General features: G+C 43.9%; 1 protein-coding gene across 1 annotated transcript in view; it reads right to left on the bottom strand.

Annotated features, from left to right (window-relative positions):
• BACE2 (beta-secretase 2) overlaps positions 1–22,813 on the bottom strand; it is a 35,020-nt gene extending 12,207 nt beyond the window's left edge. The window contains exons 1-2 of the mRNA XM_069946222.1: positions 22,406–22,813; positions 1,919–2,007 (exon numbers count right to left, since the gene is read on the bottom strand). Coding sequence (XP_069802323.1) covers positions 1,919–2,007; positions 22,406–22,687 — 371 coding nt within the window. The 5' untranslated portion in view covers positions 22,688–22,813. The remainder of the gene's footprint in view (positions 1–1,918; positions 2,008–22,405) is intronic.
• Positions 22,814–23,827: the final 1,014 nt, after the last annotated feature.

Here is a 23,827-nt window from a genome sequence, read left to right on the forward strand (position 1 = left end):
TTTTTTGTGGTTTTAACATAAACCATATTGATTTGGCAAAATTGGGACTGTTAGCAAGTATACTAAGTAGCTTACAGGGGTTATTCAGGAATAGGAGGTAATCAAACAAAAAAAATGGTGCCACCTGTCCTCCATTCACTTTAATGGAACGGAGATGCAAAACCCGCACCCAAACAGAAGACAAGAATAGTGCTGCTCCGGGAAGTTTTTGTAAGCCAGGATAACCCCTTAAGGGTACGTGAACACTACGGAATCCGGAGCTCACGGCCGCGCATGTCTCCATCCATGCCATAGACTCCATTCTATGGTCGGGCAGATTCAGACGTCCGTCCAAAGAATGAACCTGTTCATTCTTTGGGTGGATGGCGGAATCCACCCGTGCATAGAATGGAGTCTGCGGCATGGGGGAAACGTCCGTGAGCGGGTGCGAGCTGCAGAATCCGCAGCGGGTTTTCCATCGGGATTCCGTCGTGTGCATGTACCCTTAATGAGAAACAGTAGTAATATCAGAAGTTGTGCCCACACCCTCAATAGTGTGAGGGCATCTTCTGTAGTACTGACTAGGATGTGACAACCCTTCAAAATGTGCTGGGCACTTAAGTCCTATTGAGGAGTCCCATATTTGACGAGGGTTTATAACTTTAAACCACCATTACATGCTACAAAATACTGGTATATGATGGCACATAAGACATGCAGCTCTTACACCATATTGCGGCAGTGTGTACCATGCACCAGTAGATGCTGAATCACCAAACCTTCTAGTTTATAAACATTCTTCCGCTCTGTCTATGTAGGAGGGGGAAGCTTCCCCTTCATGAATTAGGAGGTGAGTGACAGTGAGAAGGGATTGCAATGTATGGAGCCTGATGATCGGTCGCAGTCACCTGTCAGCGTCCGGCATAGACCTGGATATACACATGTCACTGACCTTCCCGATGAGTAATCATGTCCGTAGAGGTTTTGTTTCACTGTGTAAGGGATTAGGGATATGTAAACCTGAGCAGATCCCTTGGCTTAAAGTAGAATCCTCCGATCTTATCACCTTCACACACAAAGGGCTGACTCACACCCTGTACGTGTCCACAGCGACACATCCCATCCCTGCAGGGCTGTAATGTGGCCGATCATACTCCATGTACAGCTCCCACCGGGCCATTCACTTCTGTCTGTTCCTGGAAACGTTGGGTAACACCCAGTATGGCTGCCACATGAGCCGACACAGACCTAACAGCCTGAGGCTCACACCTTTATCCTCAGAAGAAAACTGTTTTATTACTCTGCAAAGCTGGTGGTAGCTTTCTATACAGCGGCCATTTTGCCTTCTTGTATCTAGGGAAACGAGAGCCATCAGAAGTATTTACAGGGTTCTCTGCTTAAAAAACTACCAGAAAAGAAGGCCTTGGTTTTATCAAAGCATCAGACTTTTTGCCGCTTAAAGGCTCCCCATTTTGGAAAAGTAAATGTTGTTGGGGACGTCATGAACCTGTATAGTTACCAAGTCTACTGGGAATGTCTGGGAGATTTTGCTAAGAACGGGAGAAATCCTGAGACATGCCGATGGCTGAGGACCATGACAATAAATGCTGCAGTCTACAGACTATGCCCCAAACGGCTTTGGATACTGCCTCGATGGCCTGAACAGCTCGGGGGGCCTGCCCCGATGCCCCAGGCAGCTCTGCACTGAGTATGGGGAACCATGTACAGAACCTCCTGATAGGACAAGAGAAACTTCCTCCAGATCTGTATAACAAGCTTCCTCCAGATCTGTATAACAGTCACATATGTACACCCAGTGCCTCCACGGGACGGTACAGTAACCCCAAACCTCTCACTGAGTATGAGAGTAATAGTGACCATTCCTCCAGAAACTGAGAAACCTGGAAGATACAAATACATCATGAGAGGGGACACTCACCAATCTGAATGGAAGAATTTGGTAATATCAGGATTTGGGGCCCCGGCGACTGCAAAATTGCTGCTTCCCGTATCCACTAATATATTCAACTGTAAAAGAAAATTTTTTATTATTAAAGACATGTCCACTTAAAAAAAAAAAAAAAAGGTTATGCAAATCTCAGCTATTTCTTTTTTTTTTTTTTTTTTTTATAAGCATACATCTGTAATATGACAATTCACTCAGCATCACCCCTCTTCCAGGCTAACGTTCATCCTGAGCTTCCTGGTTCACAAATAGAAAGTCAAGCAATTGTGAGAGAACACACAATGACTGTAAACTTAATAAAAACACTCAGTAAATTACCCATTTGTCAGCCAGTCGAGACGTCTCCTGTTCTTGTAGAAATCTGGCAGCACAGACCTTCTATACATGTCCAAGCTATGTCGCTGGCTGACTTCTCACCCTGGTTAAAAGGGTTATCCAGGATTACAAAAACATGGCAGCTTTATCCCAGGAAAAGCACCACGCACACCGAACAGAGCAGAGTTGTAATACTACACGCTGCCTGAGGACAGAGGTGGCGCTAACCCCCTAAACATCTTTTCCCCTAGGAATTACTATCCCAAAAGTTAATTTAACAAACTCTGCCTATGTAAAAAGACACACCAAGATTTGAGGTTCTCAGCGCACATTTCCATCAGACTGTGTGACCAGGGTTTGCTGCAAATGGATCCAGGCTATTGGAAGCTACATGTACTGGTGCGCTGATACACAGTACCAAACGCTTTAGAACACAGTATATAAAGGGTTAAAAATGTTGGGAAAAAGATGTACATAAAAAGCTAAATGTATTAATGGGGGAGTTGTCAGGGAGCCAGGGGTGTGATAGATGCCATATATAATAGTGCTGAGTAAGAGGAAACTATGCTAATAGAGGACCATAGGGGGCGCCCTTGTGTCTCCAGAAGGCGGCTCTTCCCAAGTAACTGAGAAATGTGCCAAGGACTCGTGTGTAGCTGAGGAATGTAACAAGCAGCGGCAGTGCCCTCCTCCACAGTACAGCACCGGGTATTCATGGGTCTACCACCCCAACCGAGCAACACGGGCACACTGAGGGCATTGTACACAACAGGGAGACTGTGCCGCCATTATTACTAATGGTACAAAACAGCAACCCACATGTGTCAGTAATTAAAGGAACACTGCACCTAGGTCCTTTATAGAGCAGCGCCTATCTATGGTCTTCAGACTTATGTAGTGTTCCCTGTTATCAGCCTAAACATCCTGAGGGGAGGAGACCGAGTGTTCTGCACCAAGACTGCTGGCAGATGACCAGAGAAACTCCTGACCCCATGATCACAGCTTCATCTCACATATCTGCAGTGCAGAGAACATTTACATCTATAGTATAACCCAGACTGCAAGATGCAGAGCCACAGCCATGTGCTAAAATACACATTTACATTATTATACACAGGAGGCAGTATTATAAGAGTTATATTCTTGTATATAGGAGTAGTATTATAGTAGTTATATTCTTGTATATAGGAGCAGTATTATAGTAGTTATATTCTTGTATATAGGAGCAGTATTACGGCAGTTATATTCTTGTATATAGGAGCAGTATTATAGTAGTTATATTCTTGTATATAGGAGGCAGTAATATAGTAGTTATATTCTTGTATATAGGAGCAGTATTATAGTAGTTATATTCTTGTATATAGGAGCAGTATTATAGTAGTTATATTCTTGTATATAGGAGGAGTATTATAGTGGTTATTCTCTTGTATATAGGAGGCAGTATTATAGTGGTTATTCTCTTGTATATACGGGCAGTATTATATTTTTGCATTCAGAACTGCTCTCAGCGTAAGACAACTCCCAGCTAAAACAAGAGAAGCATTTTTATGCCCTTATAACAGAATACTGCAAGTTTACCGGCCACACCGCACAACTGAACACCTTTACAGTGCATGAACATAAGAGTCTATGCTGTTCACAACCATCAAAAACTCACAGGAAACCAAACCACAACAGACAAAAAAAAAAAAAAAGTGCGACAGCGCATTTCACGGCTCGGTAACGTCAAATTCCTAGGCTGGAGCCAATCAGCTAATTGTGCCAAACTGGCATGGGCAACAACATGCCATAGGAATGCATAGAAGAATCCTATTCAGTAACCGTAACCATGTCAGATACACAGGGTAGCATGTCCTGATTGTCCTTGAATAAACTTTATTTCTTCAATCCAAGAAGTTAGTTGCTTACACAAGGACCAATCCGCATCTAAACAAAAGCTTTGTTGTTGCATAAAGACAAGTTTTGCAACTTACCTTGGTGTCAAGATCTCTGCTTGCTGCCAGCTTAGATCATCATTCTTGCTCACATACAGTGGGGGGGGGTCAAACTGGCGGGCCCCCAGCTGTTGCAAAGCTACAACTCCCATTATGCCTGGACAGCCAAGGCTAAGGGTGGTATTACACGGAACGATTATCGTTCGAAAAATCGTTAAATCGTTCGGATTTGAACGATAATCATTTTGTTTAATAGCAGGCAACGATAAACGACCAACGAGAAATTGTTGATCGTTTAATAGGATCCGGACCTATTTTTATCGTTCGCACATCGTTCGGTGGAATAAGAATTTACAGCTGAAACGTACGCAATAGCGACGATTAAACGACTGCAAGAACGATCATAAATAACGATCGTTTCGTGTACTTGGGCGAACGATTTCGGGTCGTTTGCCTTAGCAGTCGTTTAAGATCGTTTATCGTCGGAAAATTGCTTGGTGTAAAAGTACCCCAACGCTTGCAGTTATACAACAGCTGGAGGGCTGCCAGTTTGACATACAGAGACTGCAAACTCTTCAATGCATGCTGGGAGTTGTAGTTTGACCCCATGTAGAATACACATCCTCTTATACCGCCTGACCACTTAGTTTGCTGGCATCCATCCCAACCCAGCTGAATATATATAATGGGGGAAAAATTCAATACTTCTTTATTGCTCAATAACCAAAGAGGAAGAAAGAAAAAAAAAACACACCTTAAAATAAGTATTTGCGGCTCTTTCTATTCGCTGGGTTAATAGATGTGAAAATTAGCAGCCAATTTATATAATGCCTCATTTACCACAAAGATTCCTAATTACATTACAAGCCCATCTGCTGCAACTCCTTGCGAGCGCCGCGCACTAAATCGCTTCCTGGCCGGGCTCGGCTGGGTTTGCATGCCATTATTACATGTTATTATTGGCGCTCATTTTGTTAATCATGTTCGGTTGGCACTTTATAACTAGCAAAGCATCTCATCTGCTTAAACATATGTTTCCTGAAAGGAGCTGGCGCTGCGCGGAGTCATGCATCACGTCCCCACTAGAGATGCCGCCGGCTGCTGGAGGAATCCTCCACATTTTAAGGGGTTTTCCAGTTTTATATTTGCTAGTTTACTTTTTTTTATTATTATAGATGTGCAAGCTTATTGCTAGATTTTTGCATCCAGCTGCAAGCCCTGGGTCTAATGGTCCAAACAGATACCAGTCTGGGGGTATCCACACGTTCCATAAACACAGACACGTGCTATGGAACAGAATTTGAAGTTTACTAATTAAATTTTTGTGTTACCATACTGACACACTGCAATGAACTCACAAAAACGTGTGAATGCCCCCAGTGGGGGAGCTGTAATATGGAACCAAAACTGCATTGTTAATACACCTGTGTGAACTGGCTTATATTGATGGTCTATAATAAAGATAGGTCATCGATATCTGATTACTGGGGCTCAACAACTAAAAACTGTCTGTTTTCCAGACCTATATATGTGGATGCCTCAGCACTAGCAAGTAGACTGCTACCAATCAGGTATCCGCAGGGTAGGACATCATTAAAACAGTTCTGAAAAAGGGGTTATCCAAGCTTAGAAATACACAGCTGCTTTCTTCCAGAAACAGCATCACTCCTGTGCTTCGTTTTGTTGTGTTTTGCAGCTCAATTCCATTGAAGTGAATGGAGCTGAATGTACAGAATGAAGGGGCTAGCTAGGGGCTACAGAGTGACCACTTGTGGGCAGAATTCAGTCTCTGGGTCGCCAGCTGCCCGTCACTGCTCTCCTAAAGCATCATGACCACTATCCCTCCAGTGTGATATTGCCTTGTCATCCGTGCTGGTTTATGAAAAATCCTTGTTTAGTGGATGGTCACAAAAACAACAACAAAAAAGTCAATTTATAACAAAGAAAAATCTAAGAAGTTGGATTAAGCTATTGGTTTCCCTCCCCTACTTGCTAGAAAAGTCCTTTGAGCTGATCACAAAGTGGCCTCCATGCTAGACCCTGGTGACATATGTAGCAAAAGCAAGACAGTAAAGTCCCGGGGCGATGTAGAGAGCAAGCGACATCCCGCGCCCGCTGCCGTTGAGATTACACGTCCGATAAATGCTTTGTGTAATAGGTTTCCCTGCAGTGCCCCCCACAGGCAAAAACAAGCATTGCACACAGTGTCCAAAAACATCAATGAACTATGTTCTTTGTATCTGGCCAAAGATTAGGGAATACTGAACTCTCTATTAATTCTGCCATCTCTAATTGCGTGAAAGAAAGAAAAAAATGCAAGATTTTTTAGGCCAGACAACTTTCTGGAATAATTCAATATCTCTGCCAAATAAAGAGTCAGGCTAAAAAATTCTTCTAAGGTGGAATTGGCAATTTGTCTCCTGAGGATATAATATCTCCTTTTAGATCAGAACTGATCGGAACATCCTGATCTGCAGCTGGAATATGGAATTTACTTTAATTTTCTGTAACAAAAAGAATACACCCCACTAAAAATGACAGACATAGCAAAGTTTATTATGCTTCCCATGACAAGCCATAAAGCTTAATGGTTACCGTCACTTACACAACACAGGATGGCTAATGGCTAAGCGACTGTTTGGGCAACAGCTATCTCTCATGATCCCTCGGCTGATTAGAAGGGTAATGGCCCTATTTCACGGGTCGTTTAGAGGAGCAAACGAGCGCTCTCAGTGCTCGTTTGCTCCTCGTTCCCTGCTTGCTGCCGTTGCTACTCAACGCGGCAGCAGCGAGCGGGTGAGTGCGGGAGGGGCAGCGGGGTCGATGGTCGGCTAGTCGACACCAAAATCAGCAGGTTCAGGCGAATGTTTTCCAGTGTGTATGGGGCCTATAGTTAAGCTTCAACACAATGACATTGCTTCGGGCCAACAAGATGCTCCAGATGCAAAAAAGCAGCCACTGGCCCCCTTGGACAAGCACCTCTCAGAATCCCCAGCCTTGATGGCACCCTCTCTTTCAAAACCAACCACTTGGAGGACTTCCAACCTCAAAAGCAGTCTCTCTCTCTCTCTCTATCTCTCTACAGGGTAGTTACATGGGATGCCTCAGGCTTCAGTCATCCTCTCTCACTCTCTAACAAAAGGCCACTATATACATCGGAAAAAGTTGGAGATGGCAACTGATCGAAAGTGTTGGATTTCAAGTACTCCATCCTCTTGGCCTTGGAGAGATAAGTGGCTGCCAGTGGGTCTGCTTGCGACTAGAGACGTGCGAGCTAATGAAGCGACTCCTTTGTACTGTTAATATGCATCTGTCTAGTTGCGACTTATCCCTCTTTCTATTCAAAACACAAGCCCTTGCCCGAGCTAATTGCATCCACAGGAAAGGGGATAAGTTGTTAGTTTTAGATCTGAGAAAACTGATGCATTCATCCCTGCAATGAATAGAGAGCTTGCCACCAAATGCTGCCACCAGATACTATATACGCTGCCATTACAGCTAGTTGGGCCTAGACATACAGCACAACACTTCTAATTTCCTGAGCTAATTGAAAGAAGAAAATTGTGTTACCAGGACAATGGCCCCATTGGCCAGCATCTCCTGCAGGACAACATCCAGAAACACTGTTCCTAGTGTCATTGACTGACAAAGGGAATGGCAACAGCAATGAAACAATGGTTTACCAGCTCCAACACAGCAAACAGTGCCATACAGTAATACCCCGCAACTATCATGCAGTATCAGTGTGAATGGAACATGTCCTGATGGATTTTCATGCTATGTAATTCATGTGAGGAATAAGTACAGGCATCTGACGGGGTGGATTACACCATTAAGGGCTTTTGGCCTCATAATATATCCAATTCATTAAAGGTTTACCTTAAGTAAACTACTTTGTTAGATAATCCCGTATCATATTTCCCCATAACATCCTTTACCCATGATGTTGTCCTGTGATGTATTCCCATGCTATAGAACAGTGAGACACAGAGTGAGGAGAATCCACTAGATTTCTATTGTAAGGGTGAAATCTAGTTGAAGAAAAAAAAGCAAAAATTGGCAGCACCCCTATGCCTCTGTTTACACTGTAGGTTGCACGCTGCATGTGGCTTAAAGGGGTAGTCCACCAAAAAAAATTTTCTTTCAAATCAACTGCTACCATGAAGTGCCAGAGATTTGTAATTTACTTCTATTAAAAAATCTCAAGCCTTCCAGTACTTATCAGCTGCTGTATGCCCAACAGGAAGTTGTATTATTTCTAGTCTGGAGAGCAGGAGAGGTTTTCTATGGGGATTTGCTCCTGCTTTGGACAGTTCCTGACATGGACACAGGAGGCAACAGAGAGCACTGGGTCAGAGAGGAAAGAAAACACCACTTCCTGCTGGACACACAGCAGCTGATAAGTACTGGAAGACTTAAGATTTTTTAATAGAAGTGAATTACAAATCTCTGGCACTTTATGGCACCAGTTGATTTGAAAGAAAAAATTTTTTGGTGGACTACCCCTTTAAGTACAGACAAAAAAAAAACAGAAGGTGCACCAGCAACCTACAGTTGCAAGTGCATAGTACTACATAGTATGTACGGTAAGTACTTGCACCTGTAGGTTGCCGTTGCACCTTCTGGTTTTTTTTTGGGCAAGAAGTTATAGATCCAGGTAGGTCTTAGATATAAGGTAAAATGGTTCTATTCACTGGGATCTTAAAGAGAAATGCAAATAGAAAGGCCTATGTATAAAACAGCTTTAAAACATGGGGTAAGACTGCAGAAGAACAGAATGGTGGGTCAGTTTCCCATTGCAACCAAATTGCCTAATTTTTAAAGGGGTTATCCAGAATAAGAAAACCCACAGATATTTTTATTTTTTTTTTGCAAAAACAGTGCGACCCCCTGTCCTCAGGTTGTGTGTGGTATTACAATTCAGCTCCATTAATTTCAATGGAACAGAGTTGTTAAACCCAAACGGAGGACAAATGTAGTGCTGTTTCTGTAAGAAAGCAAACATCTTTTTCTAAACCTGGATGGGAAACCCCTTTAAGCAGGGATCTGATCAGTTACTATAGCAACTGCTCTACTGTTTTTATGAACAAGGTTTGATTCCCGCTGTCAGCATCACCCATAGAAACCAGTCTCTTTAAAATAACATCAGGGACATTGAATTAGACTGGTTGCTGTGTGTATCCCTTTCTATATACGTTAGAGGCTGTATAATGTATATAATGTATAATGCCTTTAAGCAGAATTCCATTGTCTTGGAAAGGAGTCTTGAGCTTCCTCCACAATTACCATAACCAGTCGTATCTCCCCCCCCCCCACCTCGGTGCCGTAGACTGGAGCAAACTGGCAGACACTGGTGGCTGACAATACATTCCTCTGCTCACCCCCTCATTCACTACATATGTAGCATCAGCACAATCTATGGCGGCAAAGTGTAGACTACAGGCCTATGTCCCGCGCAGGGAAGCAGTGTACAAAAGTCAGAGCGCCACATGTTACCATGACGACCAGAGCTACAGCATTAGTGACTGACGGCACTGCAGGCCTGTTCTAGTAAATGGACACCAACATGATGCTCTAATACTTTATTATGTAATAGCTGTGTGTACTGATCTGTATGAGTATATAGAGTACCTTTGGCTTTATAATATTTAGCCATAGCTTCCATGTGACAGCACAAGAGGCAATGCATTGTAATCTAACAGGAAAATGCTGCCAAAGACATCAATTCTGGATAGGGTAAAAAAGCTATAGGATGGGTATAAAAAAAACAAAACAAAAAACAAACTACATCTATATCCAAATTGGCTTCTTATTAATTGTTCTTTTATGCTTCAGTACATCTGATAGGTAATTGAATTACATACAAACAAAATGTGGCGCTATTTGCATGTACCAGTATAATGGTTGTCACTAGGGTTAGGTTGAACTTGTCTTTTTCAACTTTATTACTATGAGGCCTTGTTTGCACTGCATTTTTTGATTAAACCACAGCCGTTGTTGCAGGCTTGCAACAATTGACATTGTTTAAATCGCAGGGGCCGGTATTCCATGTGGCCGCACAGAAAACTGCCATGTCTATTTTGTGCAGCCGCACGAAATAGACCGAGCAGACAATGTAAAGTGCGGTTCAGGACGTTCTTTACATTGTCTGCTATGGCTAATTGGAGCGTGGGCACACCCGAATGTACCCGCTTTCCAATTAAAAGGAAGTGATGTTCACCCGGCTGGTACTGTAGTACTGCAGAATATGACAGACAGCAGCCGCGTCACTTAGCGGCCGCTGTATTACAGCATGTGAACATGGCCGGAAACTAGATGTTGCAGAAATTAAAAGGTTATAAAAGAAGTTGCAGGCAGAAAATAAGAGCCTGTGGCTTAGGCTAGAACAGTCATGAGCCCAGAAACCAATATAGGTTGGGTATTAAGAGTCATAAGCCATGTAGGCTACAACAGAGGCTCAGGAAGACTGGTGTACAGTATGTAACAGGACCTGTGATGTGACCTCGATAATTCTGTCCATGAATATCGTAAAATCTATGGATATGGTAGTAGGAATTGGTTGAATTAGGGTAGTACGGAAAGCAGTACAGAAAAAAAGCCAGGCCGTTCCCCAGAGTAAGGGCCCTATTCCACTGGACGATTATCGTTCAGATAATCCTTAAATTGTTCGAATCTAAACAATAATCGTTCGGTTGAAATGCAATTAAGGATTAACAACCGAACGAGAAATCGTTGATCGCTTTATAAGACCTGGACCTATTTTTATCGTTGCTCGTTCGCAAATCGTTCGCATTGAATAAGACGTCGTTTGGACGTTCACAGTAAATACGAACGTAATAGCGAAGTAATAGCGAACAAAAAAGGATCGCAAATACGATCATAAGTAACCTATTATCGTTCCATGGAAATGAGTGAACGTTTTCAGGTCTTTCGCAATAGCGGTAGTTTGAGATCGTTAATCATTAACGATTATGCGAACGATAATCGTCCGGTGGAATAGGGCCCTAAGGGCCCTATTACACCAACAGATTATCTGACAGATTTTTTTGAGCCAAAGCCAGGAATTGGCTATAAACAGAGAACAGATAATAAAGGAAAGATTGAGAATGCTTTTATTTTCAAATCCATTCCTGGCTTTGGCTTAAAAAAAAAAAAAAAAAAAAATCTGTCAGCTAATCTGTTGGTGTAATAGGGTCCTATGGGTCCTTTTAGATGTGACGATTTGCCGGCTGCTCTGTGCTCGTTTGAAGTGCCTTTACACAGCATGACAAATCAAGGAGCTTGGGCTGCACAAACGATCCTTGTAATAATCTAGATATATATATTGAGGTCTGGAAAAAAAACAACACACTATCTGTGCCACTTGAGATCCAGCACATCTCCTCCAGTCCAGCTGCCAGGCTCTGCCGGCTATGTGGTTGTGCTGCCTATGTGTGAAGAATGTTTTGCTGTAATATTACTTTTTTTTTTTTTTTTTTAAGGGGAGGAATAAACTCCAGCACCAAGCACCCAGGACACCCGACAAGGCATCTTATGACACCTCACCAGGTCATGCGCTAAATTTTAAAGGACTTTGTCCAACCACAGAGAAACTGCCGCCAGGCATGTGTCATACGACTCCTACAGTGACCAATGTATTCACCCCCCTCCACCCACTTCATCAGCTGAGAGATTCCTAACCATCACATGGGATCACATGACAATAGCTTTTACAATTCATAGAATACAAGCAATCTGCCCACTAAGACTTGACATGTGACAAGATCAAGGTCTACAAAAATGTGAAGAATTAAGTGCTCCATAAATCTGGACTGTTTGTTGCCAGCAGGATCTCTACCCCGGTATCATCATGGTTTTCTTTAGTGTGGAAATTGTGCCAAAAAAAAAAAAAAAAAAAAAGTCACACAATTATTCTGGACAAAGTCCTGCATGGGTCAATGGTGTTTGGCAGATGCCACCATGCAGACTCTGAGTGTTTTATAATAACCAACATGATGGAGCAAAATATTAACAGATTGATTCTGTCTCATCAGTAAGGAATCAGTCTTGTGACATGCCTGTGGTCCTCCGTAATACGACATGCCATATGAGTTCATGGGGAAGAAAACCCTCTATGAGATTAAAGGAACATGGAGGCACAGTATGCACCCATGATCTACCGGGGCCATATGGCAGATACTTGTATATACTTATTTTGCTGGTCAACCTGCTAAACACAACCACTACCAAGACTGCATACAATAAAGTATTATGGAAATATAAGGGCTAACACTGCTTTTTACTGGTCTCTAGTAGTGTGGTTGGTCACATGTAAAGAACTTGGTCACATGACCACCTCTCTGGCAGCAGGTTTGGCATCACAGACCACTGAAGACCTACTTCTACGACACGGCTGGCAAACCTGCAGCCCTCCAGCTATGACGGAAATACAATTCTGTCAGTCTGAGGGAGCACCTAGGTGTAAAAAAAAAAATATATAAAAATAATATTATAAATACTTTTGGATCAATCCACCTAGGTTGGAACTAATGCTAAATTTTCCGGCAGATTTGCAGCCGCTCATTACAATGTGGCTTTGTGATTGATTTCACCACTTTCTGTGCATAGGGATGACATTCTATGTCATTTTATAACAATATATGCAAGTGTTTTTTACGTTGTATTATTATTTATAAAATTCTGATGCACGTGGAATAACTAATGAGGTATACTCCCATATGCCTAGGGGGGCACAAGCTGCTTTACACAACCCTGGGTATATGGCATCCCATTCACAAAGCTTTGCCCCTGCATAGTTAGAGGCACAAGGTCCCTGGCAGTCTATGGGCACTACATTACAGATCTATCACTGTCCTGACGTGGATCCTCCTCCTCTCACAGCACATTTCCATATGACACAGAACAGATCACTGTCACTGAGCAAATCAATGAGTCAATATTGTTCAATATTTGTTTAGTGAAAGAACGTCATTTACTTTCCTGCAGAATCCCAGGTCTCTGCTGATCTCCGGACAACGCCTACACCACGGAGAGAAATGCAGTCAGTACAGTCTATGGCTATGGCATGCTGGGAGTTGTAGTTTCACAACAGCTGATGTAAAGTAAATATGCAAAAGAACACTGCAGAGACACCATCACATGTCTCGACGTCAGTGAACTAGCCAGACCTTCCCTCCGGGAAGGAACAACCAAGCCAAAGGCGTTCTCCAGTCAAGGAAACCACCTCAGCAAGGTATCCATCCACAGACAGCTGTTTTGGGGTTTTTGCCCCTCATCAGTGTGGAGTAGGTTTCTGGCTAGTGGGAGCAATGACTAGTAAGTGCATGCAAAAGGACGCTGGTTGACCTCAGGGAGATCAACCAAAACACCGCAGAGACACCATCATGTGTCTTAACGTCAGTGTATTCTAGAACATTGCTGGGAGTTGTAGTTTCACAACAGCTGGACAGCCACAGGCCATAAGTGATCGCATTATTTTAATCTGCAAAAAAACTACTGCTACAATGGGAGATGTATGATAGAAACAACCTATGGTCCAGGCCTGGGACCTCCAACATCAGGCGATACCATCTCTCACCGACCTATAGAGGAAGCATTACTATCATTTAACAAAAGGGCAGAAACACAAGACACACCATTCAGCACAACTCCCCTCCCTCTGAATGCTCAGATATACTCCTGATTGGGTAGCAGAGCAAGCTCTCAAGTCACTCGGGTGGTGCACCTTTTTCCAGTAGTATGGGTATATGCTCTGTTGTGTATACCCTTATCCAGCATATCACTATGCAGATAAGGATACTGGAAACGCATTTATTTGCAGGTAGCAGCCATTTCGCGCCCATGTGTGCTTCCTCAGACCTCTCAAGCAGGGCCGTATTAACAGCTGCTATCGCACTAGGCACTAAACCTGAAGACGCCCCATCTTTGGGAGCGTGATTTCAGAATTGCGTTTTTCATGGTTTTTAGCTACTTTATTTAAAGAGGATGTACCACCTGGTACATCCTCTTTAACCTAAACTCACTGATCGAACGGCGCTGGCACGGGGAAGCCGATGCCGCGGTCCGTTTTTTGGACCGAGGCCCCGTTCCCGTGCACGGTGCCATTCTATGCACTGGAACCGGCAGGTGCTCAAGCACTGGAGGTAGGCCGGGCCGCCCCCAGTGGGAGGGAATTCCCTTCCCTCTATGACGCGGCTCCATTCATTCTAAGGATCGCGGCACCGGCTACCCCGTGCCGGCGCCATTCGATCAGTGGGTTTAGGTTAAAGAGGATGTAAAAAAATTTCCACATTGAATTATTGATTAGAGCAGTCTGCATATTGTCTGAAGGAATTCTCACCACAGGTTGGTAGATAATAGCTGTAGACATCACATTTACCAAAACACCAGACCTAAATAATTCCACCATAACAAACCCCCCCCCCCCCCCCCCCCACATCCTCTCGAAAAGACACCAGATTTACTGGCAAGTCTGAATGGGAGGTGAGAGATTAAAAAAAAATAAACACAATAAAAAAAGTTGTTTCCTTCCCCCTGCTCCCTGGTGCTGCCCCCCTGAAAGGTGCTGCCTAAGGGTGCCTTCACACCTACCAGATCCATAGCAGATCTCACTTCTGCGGATTCGAAGCGAGAACCGCTGCGGATCCGGTATCAATTCACCCCTATGATAGCACATATTCGCAGCGGGATGTGAATATGTGCTTTAACTCCCTGGTGCCCGCAGCCCTGACGTCGCATCCCCCAACCCCGGCGGCGGCACATCCCCCCCCATCCCCGCCACATCCCCCCATCAGCCCATCTCTGGCCCGCCGCCGCGAGCATACATTACCTGCTCGGCAGCGCGGCTGCAGTGAGGCTCCCGGCTCCGGTCCCGCTTAGCTGATCTGAGCGGGACCGGAGCCGGCAGCCTCGCCACAGAGCAGGTACTGTATGATCTCGGCGGCGGGATGCGGGCGGCAGCCGGCTGGGCTGATGAGGGGGAATGTGGCCGGGATGGGGGGGATGCGGGGATGCGATGGCGGGGCTGCGGGCACCAGGAAGTTAAAACACATTCACAGCGGGATGTTAATCCCGCTGCGAATATGTGCTATCATAGGGGTGAATTTATACCAGATCCGCAGCGGTTCTCCCTTCGAATCCGCAGAAGTCAGATCCGCTGTGGATCCGGTAGGTGTGAAGGCACCCTTAAGCACCGGACCACAGGTGCCTAGTGGTAAATACGGCCCTGCTCTCAAGTCTAACGAAGTGTGCATGTGTGCGCAACAGCTGCTACCTGTGAATGTGTTTTTAGTGTCCTCGCCTGTATAGCGATATGCTGGATATTATGCTGCACTTTGCTCAATAAAATACCACTTTGAAGCGTCGGTGATCGGTGCTATCCATTGTGTCTTTTAAAAGTTTCATTTAACAAAAAGGGGTAAAGGCAAATCAACTAGTGTCAGAAAGTTATACAGATTTGTAAATTACTTCTATTTAAAAATCTTCATCGTCCAGTACTTATCAACTGCTGTATGTTCTGTGGGAAGTGGTGTATTCTTTGTAGTCTGACAGTGCTCTCTACTGCCACCTCTGTCCATGCCAGGAACTGTCCAGAGCAGCAGGGCTAGGAAGTCAAAGCTAGTTTTGTCTGGAGTCAGAAAAAAAAATGTACCGAATCCAGCTTTAGGGTACAAACACACACGGCATATACGCTGCGTATGTACTGCTGCGATACGCAGCAAATACGCAGCAGATTTGATCTAAATAACTGAACACAGCATCAAATCTGCACCATCAAATCTGCTGCGTATACGCTGTGTGTGTTTGTACCCTTAGTAATAACTGATTAATTGCATTCTCATAAATGTTTATCAAAATATTTTACGTTCTATCAAGCTAAGACCCTTATTTATTAAAACCAGAAAAATACTTTCTTACAAACATTTAGTTCCCTCCATATATCAGTAAAAGGTGCTGGTATAGACAGAGGTGGCAGCAGAGAGCAGACTGGAAATAATACACCACTCCATGCAAGACATACAGCAGCTGATTTTTAAATCACAAATCTATATAACTTTCTGACATTATTTTTCTCCAGAGTACTGCTTTAAAAAAATCTTGATTTTTTTTTTAAACTCTTATTGGAAAACCACAGAAAAAAACAAAAACAAAAAAAAACACTGACAAACAGCCCTTGCTTGTTAAACCAGTCACAGTGCATCACAGGTTAGGGTTACAGGATTGTACAGTACAGGCTGAACCAGTCCCGCACCCCTCCGGCTCAGATCTTCCACATACTCGCTCTTTCTCTTTGCTGTAGGAATAGGAGACTGCCGCTGGCTGAAATCTCATGTGTAGGAGAGCGGCCTTTCACCTATACACAGCACACACCTCCATCATCTCACAAGAACAGGTTTACACAACCACAAGATCAGTGTGAGACCTGTGCAGTTACAAGAAATAGGATACTACCCCTTTTTATAGGTCACAAAAAAAAAAAATAATAATAAAAATCAGTGACATACACCACAACTTGGTATTGATATACTATCAATACCAATATCAGCAAGGACAATCTGAATCCCAACACACCTCATAGTTAAAGTCAGACGGGTGTGGGCAAGCATATGGCGGCACCAGTTGTCGACCAAACTACTGAATAACAAATCTGTTTATTGGAGACTTTCAGATCTTTCCTGTAATGGCTTCAAAGAAAAAGGACACCTCAGGACTTCTAATTTTCATTAACAGTAGGGTGCAAAATCTTTCCAGGCCTGGGGGCCACATTGTTAGATAGTACACAGCAATAAACAAAAGGGCCCCATTACACCAAACTAATTATTGGCTGTACTTGGTGTAGTAGGTCATGTTAAAAAGCAATGATCAGCCGACATTGTGCATGTCGGCTGACAGTGGTCTTAAGGGTACAAACACACACACCGTTTACGCAGCAGATCTGCAGCAGATTTGATGGTGCAGATTTGATGCTGTGTTCAGTTATTAAGATCTAATCTGCTGCGTATCTGCTGCGTATCGCAGCAGTAAATACGCTGCGTATACGGTGTGTGTGTTTGTACCCTAAAACATGTTCTATTAAAATGACAATGATAGTGACGTCGCTCAGTGTAATAGGAGAGGAGGCAGCAGATCGCAGCTGACTTCAATGGGCAGCCCCTCCCACTGTTCTCTGTATGTGATAGTACAGGCAGTGAGCAGGAAACGAAGGGGAATCGAGCGCGGAGCTCACAGTTCGGCGCTCGCTTCCCCCTTATATGGTGTCATGTAATAGGCTTTTACTGACAGGTTTCACTACAGATTACAGCTGATCCCAGTCTCCTAACAAGGACTGTCCCAAGTAGAGAACCCCTTTAAAAGAGTTATTAAGAGACATTTATGGGAAACCAACAATGACTCCTGAATGTGCATTATAAGGATTCAGGGGTCAATGCTCCGGTGGGTCCACACTCTTGTACAGCCAGCAGTTGTCATGTGAGTGAAAGGTGTCACCGCAGAGTCAGAGAATTGGTTGGTGCAAGAAAGGCAGGTGGTAATTGAGAAAGCTACACAACGGTTACAACCAGGCAGGGGAGGTTAGAGGAACTTGTTGTTTCCATCTGATAACACACAGATCTAAGACTCTTCCTTATCCAACATCTGACAGGTCTACTGGAGTGTGGGCCCTGGAGCTACCATCACCATTATTACCTGATAAGACCCTGTGAAAAGACTTTGAAAGTTTGTCCATACTAGAGACAATAAAAGAATACAAGACAACACAAGTCACAACATAGATCAGGGTTTCGTGGTTAGTCAGGATTAATGTGTCCGAAAAGACGATTTAAATTATTCAACAAACAGCACCACCCCTGTCCATGTCAGTATCTGGTACTGCAGCTCAGCTCTGTTGAAGTAAATGGAGACACGGCACCTGTGGATAGGCGAGACTATTTTTAGTAGAAAGCAGCCATGTTTTTTCTTATCCGGGACATGTCATGTTAAGCAAACTTGCTAAGCTGTTTGAATTTGGCAACATTCTCTAAAACCGAATGGCTGCACTCTAGGGGTAGGGCACTATGCAAAAAACAACAAAAACACAGCATGCTATAGCACGTCTCATGTGTGCACAATGTAGGGCTTGTCTCTTTATACATCCCTCTCATTACAAAGTAAAGTAAAATTCTTTTAATCCAGCATCCAATAATCCAGAATGATGTTGTAGATGGCTGCTGTGACCAGGACTTGAACACGCCACAGTGCTGAGCGTACAGGGTATGCAGCTCTATCTACTAGAAGGAGCTGCCAAAGAGAGACAAACACTGGCCCCAGATTGGCGGGGGTTCCAAAGGTTAGACCCCCAATAATCAGGGCAGGCACTTCTTATGCCAGATCTGAGAGGTAGGATTGGTGGAAGCCATAACCCTCACTATAATCACATCAACTACAATACCCATCACGCCTGAGCCAAAGCTTTGGCTGTCCATGATGGGAATTGTAGTTTAGTAACAGCAGGACGGCCCACCAACAGGTCATGTTTGAAGGTGTTCTTTGTATGGGATATCCTCAAGCATAACCTGTGGTGGCCATGAGGACTGATACTGAGAAGCACTGGTCTAGATACAATGAGACAGGAACAGTGACCCTCATCTAGCAGCTGAAAAACTACAACTCCCAGCATTTGTAGTTTTGCAACAGGTGGATTATTGAAGATCATTACTATATTCACGTTGAGACCCAGATGGTGAAAATCTGTCCACCTTGTTCTCACAGCTGAGGGTTTGCTACAGTCATATTTTCCAGACTGATACATTGTTAGTAATAAATAGTTGTGCAATGTATCAGAAAATCTCATACACAGAGTGATGGGACATTCCTGTACAACAAGCAAACATAGCATCATGTGACCAATAGACCTGCCCCAGCTGCTTCACATATGCAAGAAACATCCATAGCTTCTATATACTGTATATCTGGGCAGAAGCAGGGCTGGTCAGATACAGGCTGCAATAGATATCAAAGATGGGAAAAAACGGGGGTCACTAACCACATTGTAGCCCTTCGGCCACCAGGCCCCAGAACAATAAAGCAGAGAGAACAATGTAATCAGAACAATTGTATCCAACACAGTTACTAGAAACAAAACATCACATATGGTGTTCAGAGTTTTTTGTTTTCTTTTTTCAAATGGCCATTAGGAAGGGATTACTTGACTTGTCCCTCACAGGGTACACACCTTCTCTGGGTTACATTGCTGGCATGACTGCATACTAGGGATGGTATCAGACCCCTCTCCCTACAGAACACCAATGTCACCCCCATGTAGAAGAATGAAAAGTGGCAGACTAGTGATGCAGGATAGGGCATGCTGGATCTCATCTACCTGAGATAAGCTGCCACTAGAGGTGTCCGGCAGCTGCTTTAAGGGGTTATCCAAGATTTAGAAACTCAGTCTGGGTTTTGAAATTCAGATACATTAAAATTAATTAGGCTGAGGACAGGGGTGGTGCTGTTTTTTTTTTTTTTTCTAGTCCTGGATAACCCCCTTTCCCTGCACTTACTACTGCATCAGGGCTTCACTTCCTGGATAAAATGGTGATGTCACTTCCTGGATAAAATGGTGATGTCACGACCTGACTCCCAGAGCTGTGCGGGCTGTGGCTGCTGGAGAGGATGATGGTAGGGGGACACTGAGGGACACAGGGCACTGGAGGGACACTGAGCATCCCACTGCCATTATCCTCTCCAGCAGCCACAGCTCGGGGAGTCGGGTCGTGACATCACCATGTTATCCAGGAAGTGAAGCCTTGATGCAGTAGTAAGTGCAGGGGAAAAAAACACTTTATAAGCATTTCCCATAATAAGTGTATATTGGGGATTTGTATAACTTTTGGGGGGCAATATAAATTTTTCGCTGGGCTTCTCCTTTAAAGTGACTGTACCACCAGGCCCAGGCTGAAGCACAGGAGGCGGGCCGACCCACCCTTAGTGGGAAGAAACCCCAGCCCCTCTATGATAGGGTTCCATTGATTCTAATGGAGTCATGTCATGGAGGGGCTGGAGTTTCTTCCCACTAAGGGTGGGTCAGCCCGCCTACAGTGTTTCAGCCTGGGCCTGGTGGTACAGTCACTTTAAGATGTATTGCACAGGCCAATTTTTGGCTGGACAAACTGATATTGTCCTATGTAGTAAGACCAATGATCAGCTGATCACTTCATTATGACTGGTCAAAAAAAAAAAAAATTATCAGGTGTCAGCTGCACCTTGTAATCGGGGAGATGTGCAGCTGACAATCAACTGCAGCCAAGGACCAGACATATGATCCTGCAATGGTTCATGCAGCCCCCCCAGCCAGATACTAGGTTTTGTAAATGAGCACTAATCTAAAAGATTAGTGCCTGTTTAGGCTATGTTCCCACACAGTATTTTTGCTCAGTATTTTTCAACCAAAACCAGGAGTGGGTTGAAAACACAGAAAGGCTATGTTCACACACTGTAAATTTAGTGATTGGCCGCCATTTAATGGCAAATAATGGTCGTTTTAAAATAACAGTAATTACTTTGCCATTAAATGGCGGCGATCCACTAAATTTCCAGTGTGTGAACACAGCCTTTCTGTGTTTTCAACCCACTCCTGGCAAAATACTGACCAAAATACTGTGTGTGAACATAGGTTTGTAGTCACGCACTGCGGTACTATTACAGTACTGTCGTTGTATTGTGTCATTTCAGTGAAAATGCTTCAGTACCATAAAAGTATTGAAATATAACTGCAACCAGTGTGAACACAGACTAATGGCCCTATTCCACGGAACGATTATCGTTCATAAACTCGCTCAAACGACCGCTCGTTAACGATAATCGTTCCGTTGAATTGATGAAAACGATCGAACGACTCGAGCAAAATGGTCGTTGAATCGTTCTCAAAAGTTTTTTAACATGTCGAAAAAAAATCGTTTGTCTTCCAACGATAATTCGCTAATCGTTTTGTTGAATTAGAAATCGTTAAATCGTTCGTAAAATGTGTCTAAAAACTTCTATTCCCCGCCTACATTATCATCCCGGCGAACGTTTTAACGATCATGTAACGACCGCAAAATAATCGTTATCGTTCACATTCCCACTAGATTGAATGTGTAATCGTTCGCAAAAAATAGTCGTTTATTGATCGTTAACGAGCGGTCGTTTGAGCGAGTTTATGAACGATAATCGTTCCGTGGAATAGGGCCATTAGACAACCGCCTGGCTCTGTAGATCCCTCTAATTCAAGCCTATAGACCCCCCGATCTGGCTGGGACTTGCAGTGGCGAAATAAGCTTGAAAATGTGAGTGTAAAACTGGCCCAAGACAGGTCCCAAAAACATGTGCACTGAAGTATACTCTGCCCTGCGGTTATAACCCATGTGAGTGTGCCCTATATCGCAGTTGTGTAGATGAAGCATGTTTGGCCACCCCAGAATAAGGGGCCACCTCTACTGGCCACTACAATTTCCTATGCAGTAAACAGCAGCGGCCCCCTGCTTGATCTCACATTGACAACCCACCGACAAGGGGGGAGGGGAGGTAGTGCTCTACATACTCAGAGCCCTCGTGATTATCTAACTATAGGGGGCAACAAGAGGGTTTCTGCAGAATTCCTGAGGTAACAATCTGCACAGTCCAAACCCAGGTCTCACATTATTGCAGGACTACAACCCCCAGCATGCTCAAACAGGAAGTTTATCAGTTCATTCACCCTGTGTCTGCCCAGCTGCTGCAAAACTACAACCCCCAGCATGCTCAGACAGGCAGTTTATCAGTGGTTTTTACCCTGTGTCTGCCCCGCTGTTGCAAAACTACAACTCCCAGCATGCTCAGACAGGCAGTTTATCAGTGCTTTTTACCCTGTGTCTGCCCCGCTGTTGCGAAACTACAACTCCCATCATGCTCAGACAGGCAGTTTATCAGTGCTTTTTACCCTGTGTCTGCCCCGCTGTTGCGAAACTACAACTCCCAGTATGCCCTGACAGCCCATGCTGGAAGATCTAGTTTTGAAACAGATGGACAGCAATGAGTTGGACACTAAAGGCTTAAAGTTGGAGTTGCTCCTTTGTAAGCAGGGTGGTCCCTTAACCCCCCTTCACTGATCAGACAACTGCTGAACATACAATTCCCCAATGAAGGATCACATAGTGCAGGTTATATACTGCTTGTATATGGGCAGAGGACTATGTACCCCCTTCCCCCCCAGGGCACTCACCATCTGTGCGGGGGTACCTATCCACATCTCCAGGTAGTACCCTCTGCCAGAGTCCCCCTCCAGATTATCCACCATTGCCATGAAGTTGATCTTGCCGCTGGGGTCTGAGGCCAAGGACAACCCCACTATATCCTTCGGGTTGGCTGGAGACACTGGCCGGGGCTGGTTGACCATAGCCGAGGAGATCTTCAGAGGGAGGGAGATCCTAGCAGAGACACACAATGCCCCCAGCACCAGGGCAAGAGCCAGGCTCTGCCCCCTCCTCCCCGTCCTCATAGCCATGCTGTCTGGTCACAAGAGCTGACTCTCCACTGGCCGCATCGTCCCAGGGTCCTGTCCTGCAGCATGCAGCACCCCGTCCCTGCTCAGCTGCAGCTCTGCCCCGGGGCTACACAAACGGATATAGCAGGGAGGAGCGAGCCCACAAGTTTTGCGAAACTTCTCTTAAAGTTACAAAGTACAAAGCGAGAGCGAGAGAGGAGCCTGCCTGACCCCTGCTGGCCGCTCACAGGTACTGCACTTATCGCTTCTACAAAGATTACATGATGTTGCAATGTATCAGATCATTATTATTATTATTATTATTATTATTATTATTATTATTATTATTATTATTATTATTTGCTACTGTTATTATTACTCATGTATCAGGTGATGATGATATTTATAATGATAATAATAATCCTTATAATAAAATGTTACTGGTGTTATTATTATTGTTATTATTCATGTTTCATGTATCAGGTGATGATATTTATAATGATAATAATAATCATTATGATAAATTGTTACTGTTATTATTATTAATGTATTAGACGATGAAAATACTTACGATAATAATAATAATAATAATAATAATAATAATTATTATTATTATTATTATTATTATTATTATTATTATTATTATTATTATTATTGATGTATCAGATGGTGTAGGGCAGAAAGAAAAAAACTTAGCATTAGAATCACGGTCAGGATAATACCCTGGCCTGGGCAAAGTGACTTCTATAACCCCCATGATCCTGGTAGCTACACTCCTGCACAACAGTGACAACCACAGTGCCACCATATTAAATACAGAGAAAGCCAATGCAGTCTGACAGTTTTCATAGTCTATAGTCAATGCCCTTAGAAATATTAGCTATAGTGAACCCCCCCATAAACCCAGTATAGAGATGAGCACAACTCGAAAATGCTTGAGTCCGATCGTCCGGCATTTGAATACCTTACCATAGGGAGTCCTACAGTGATCGATCACACGACTTAATCTACACGTTGAACTCTTTAATTTCATCATTGACAGCTGCACATCTCCAGTTTATGCAGCTTCTAACAATGATTTAAGCTAGTGCAGAAAGTTATATAAAAAAAACTCCAGTCTTCCAGTACTAACTCGCTGCTGTATGTCCTGCAGGAAGTGGT

Source organism: Dendropsophus ebraccatus, chromosome 11, assembly GCF_027789765.1.
Source record: "Dendropsophus ebraccatus isolate aDenEbr1 chromosome 11, aDenEbr1.pat, whole genome shotgun sequence".
NCBI classification, from domain to species: Eukaryota; Metazoa; Chordata; class Amphibia; order Anura; family Hylidae; genus Dendropsophus; species Dendropsophus ebraccatus.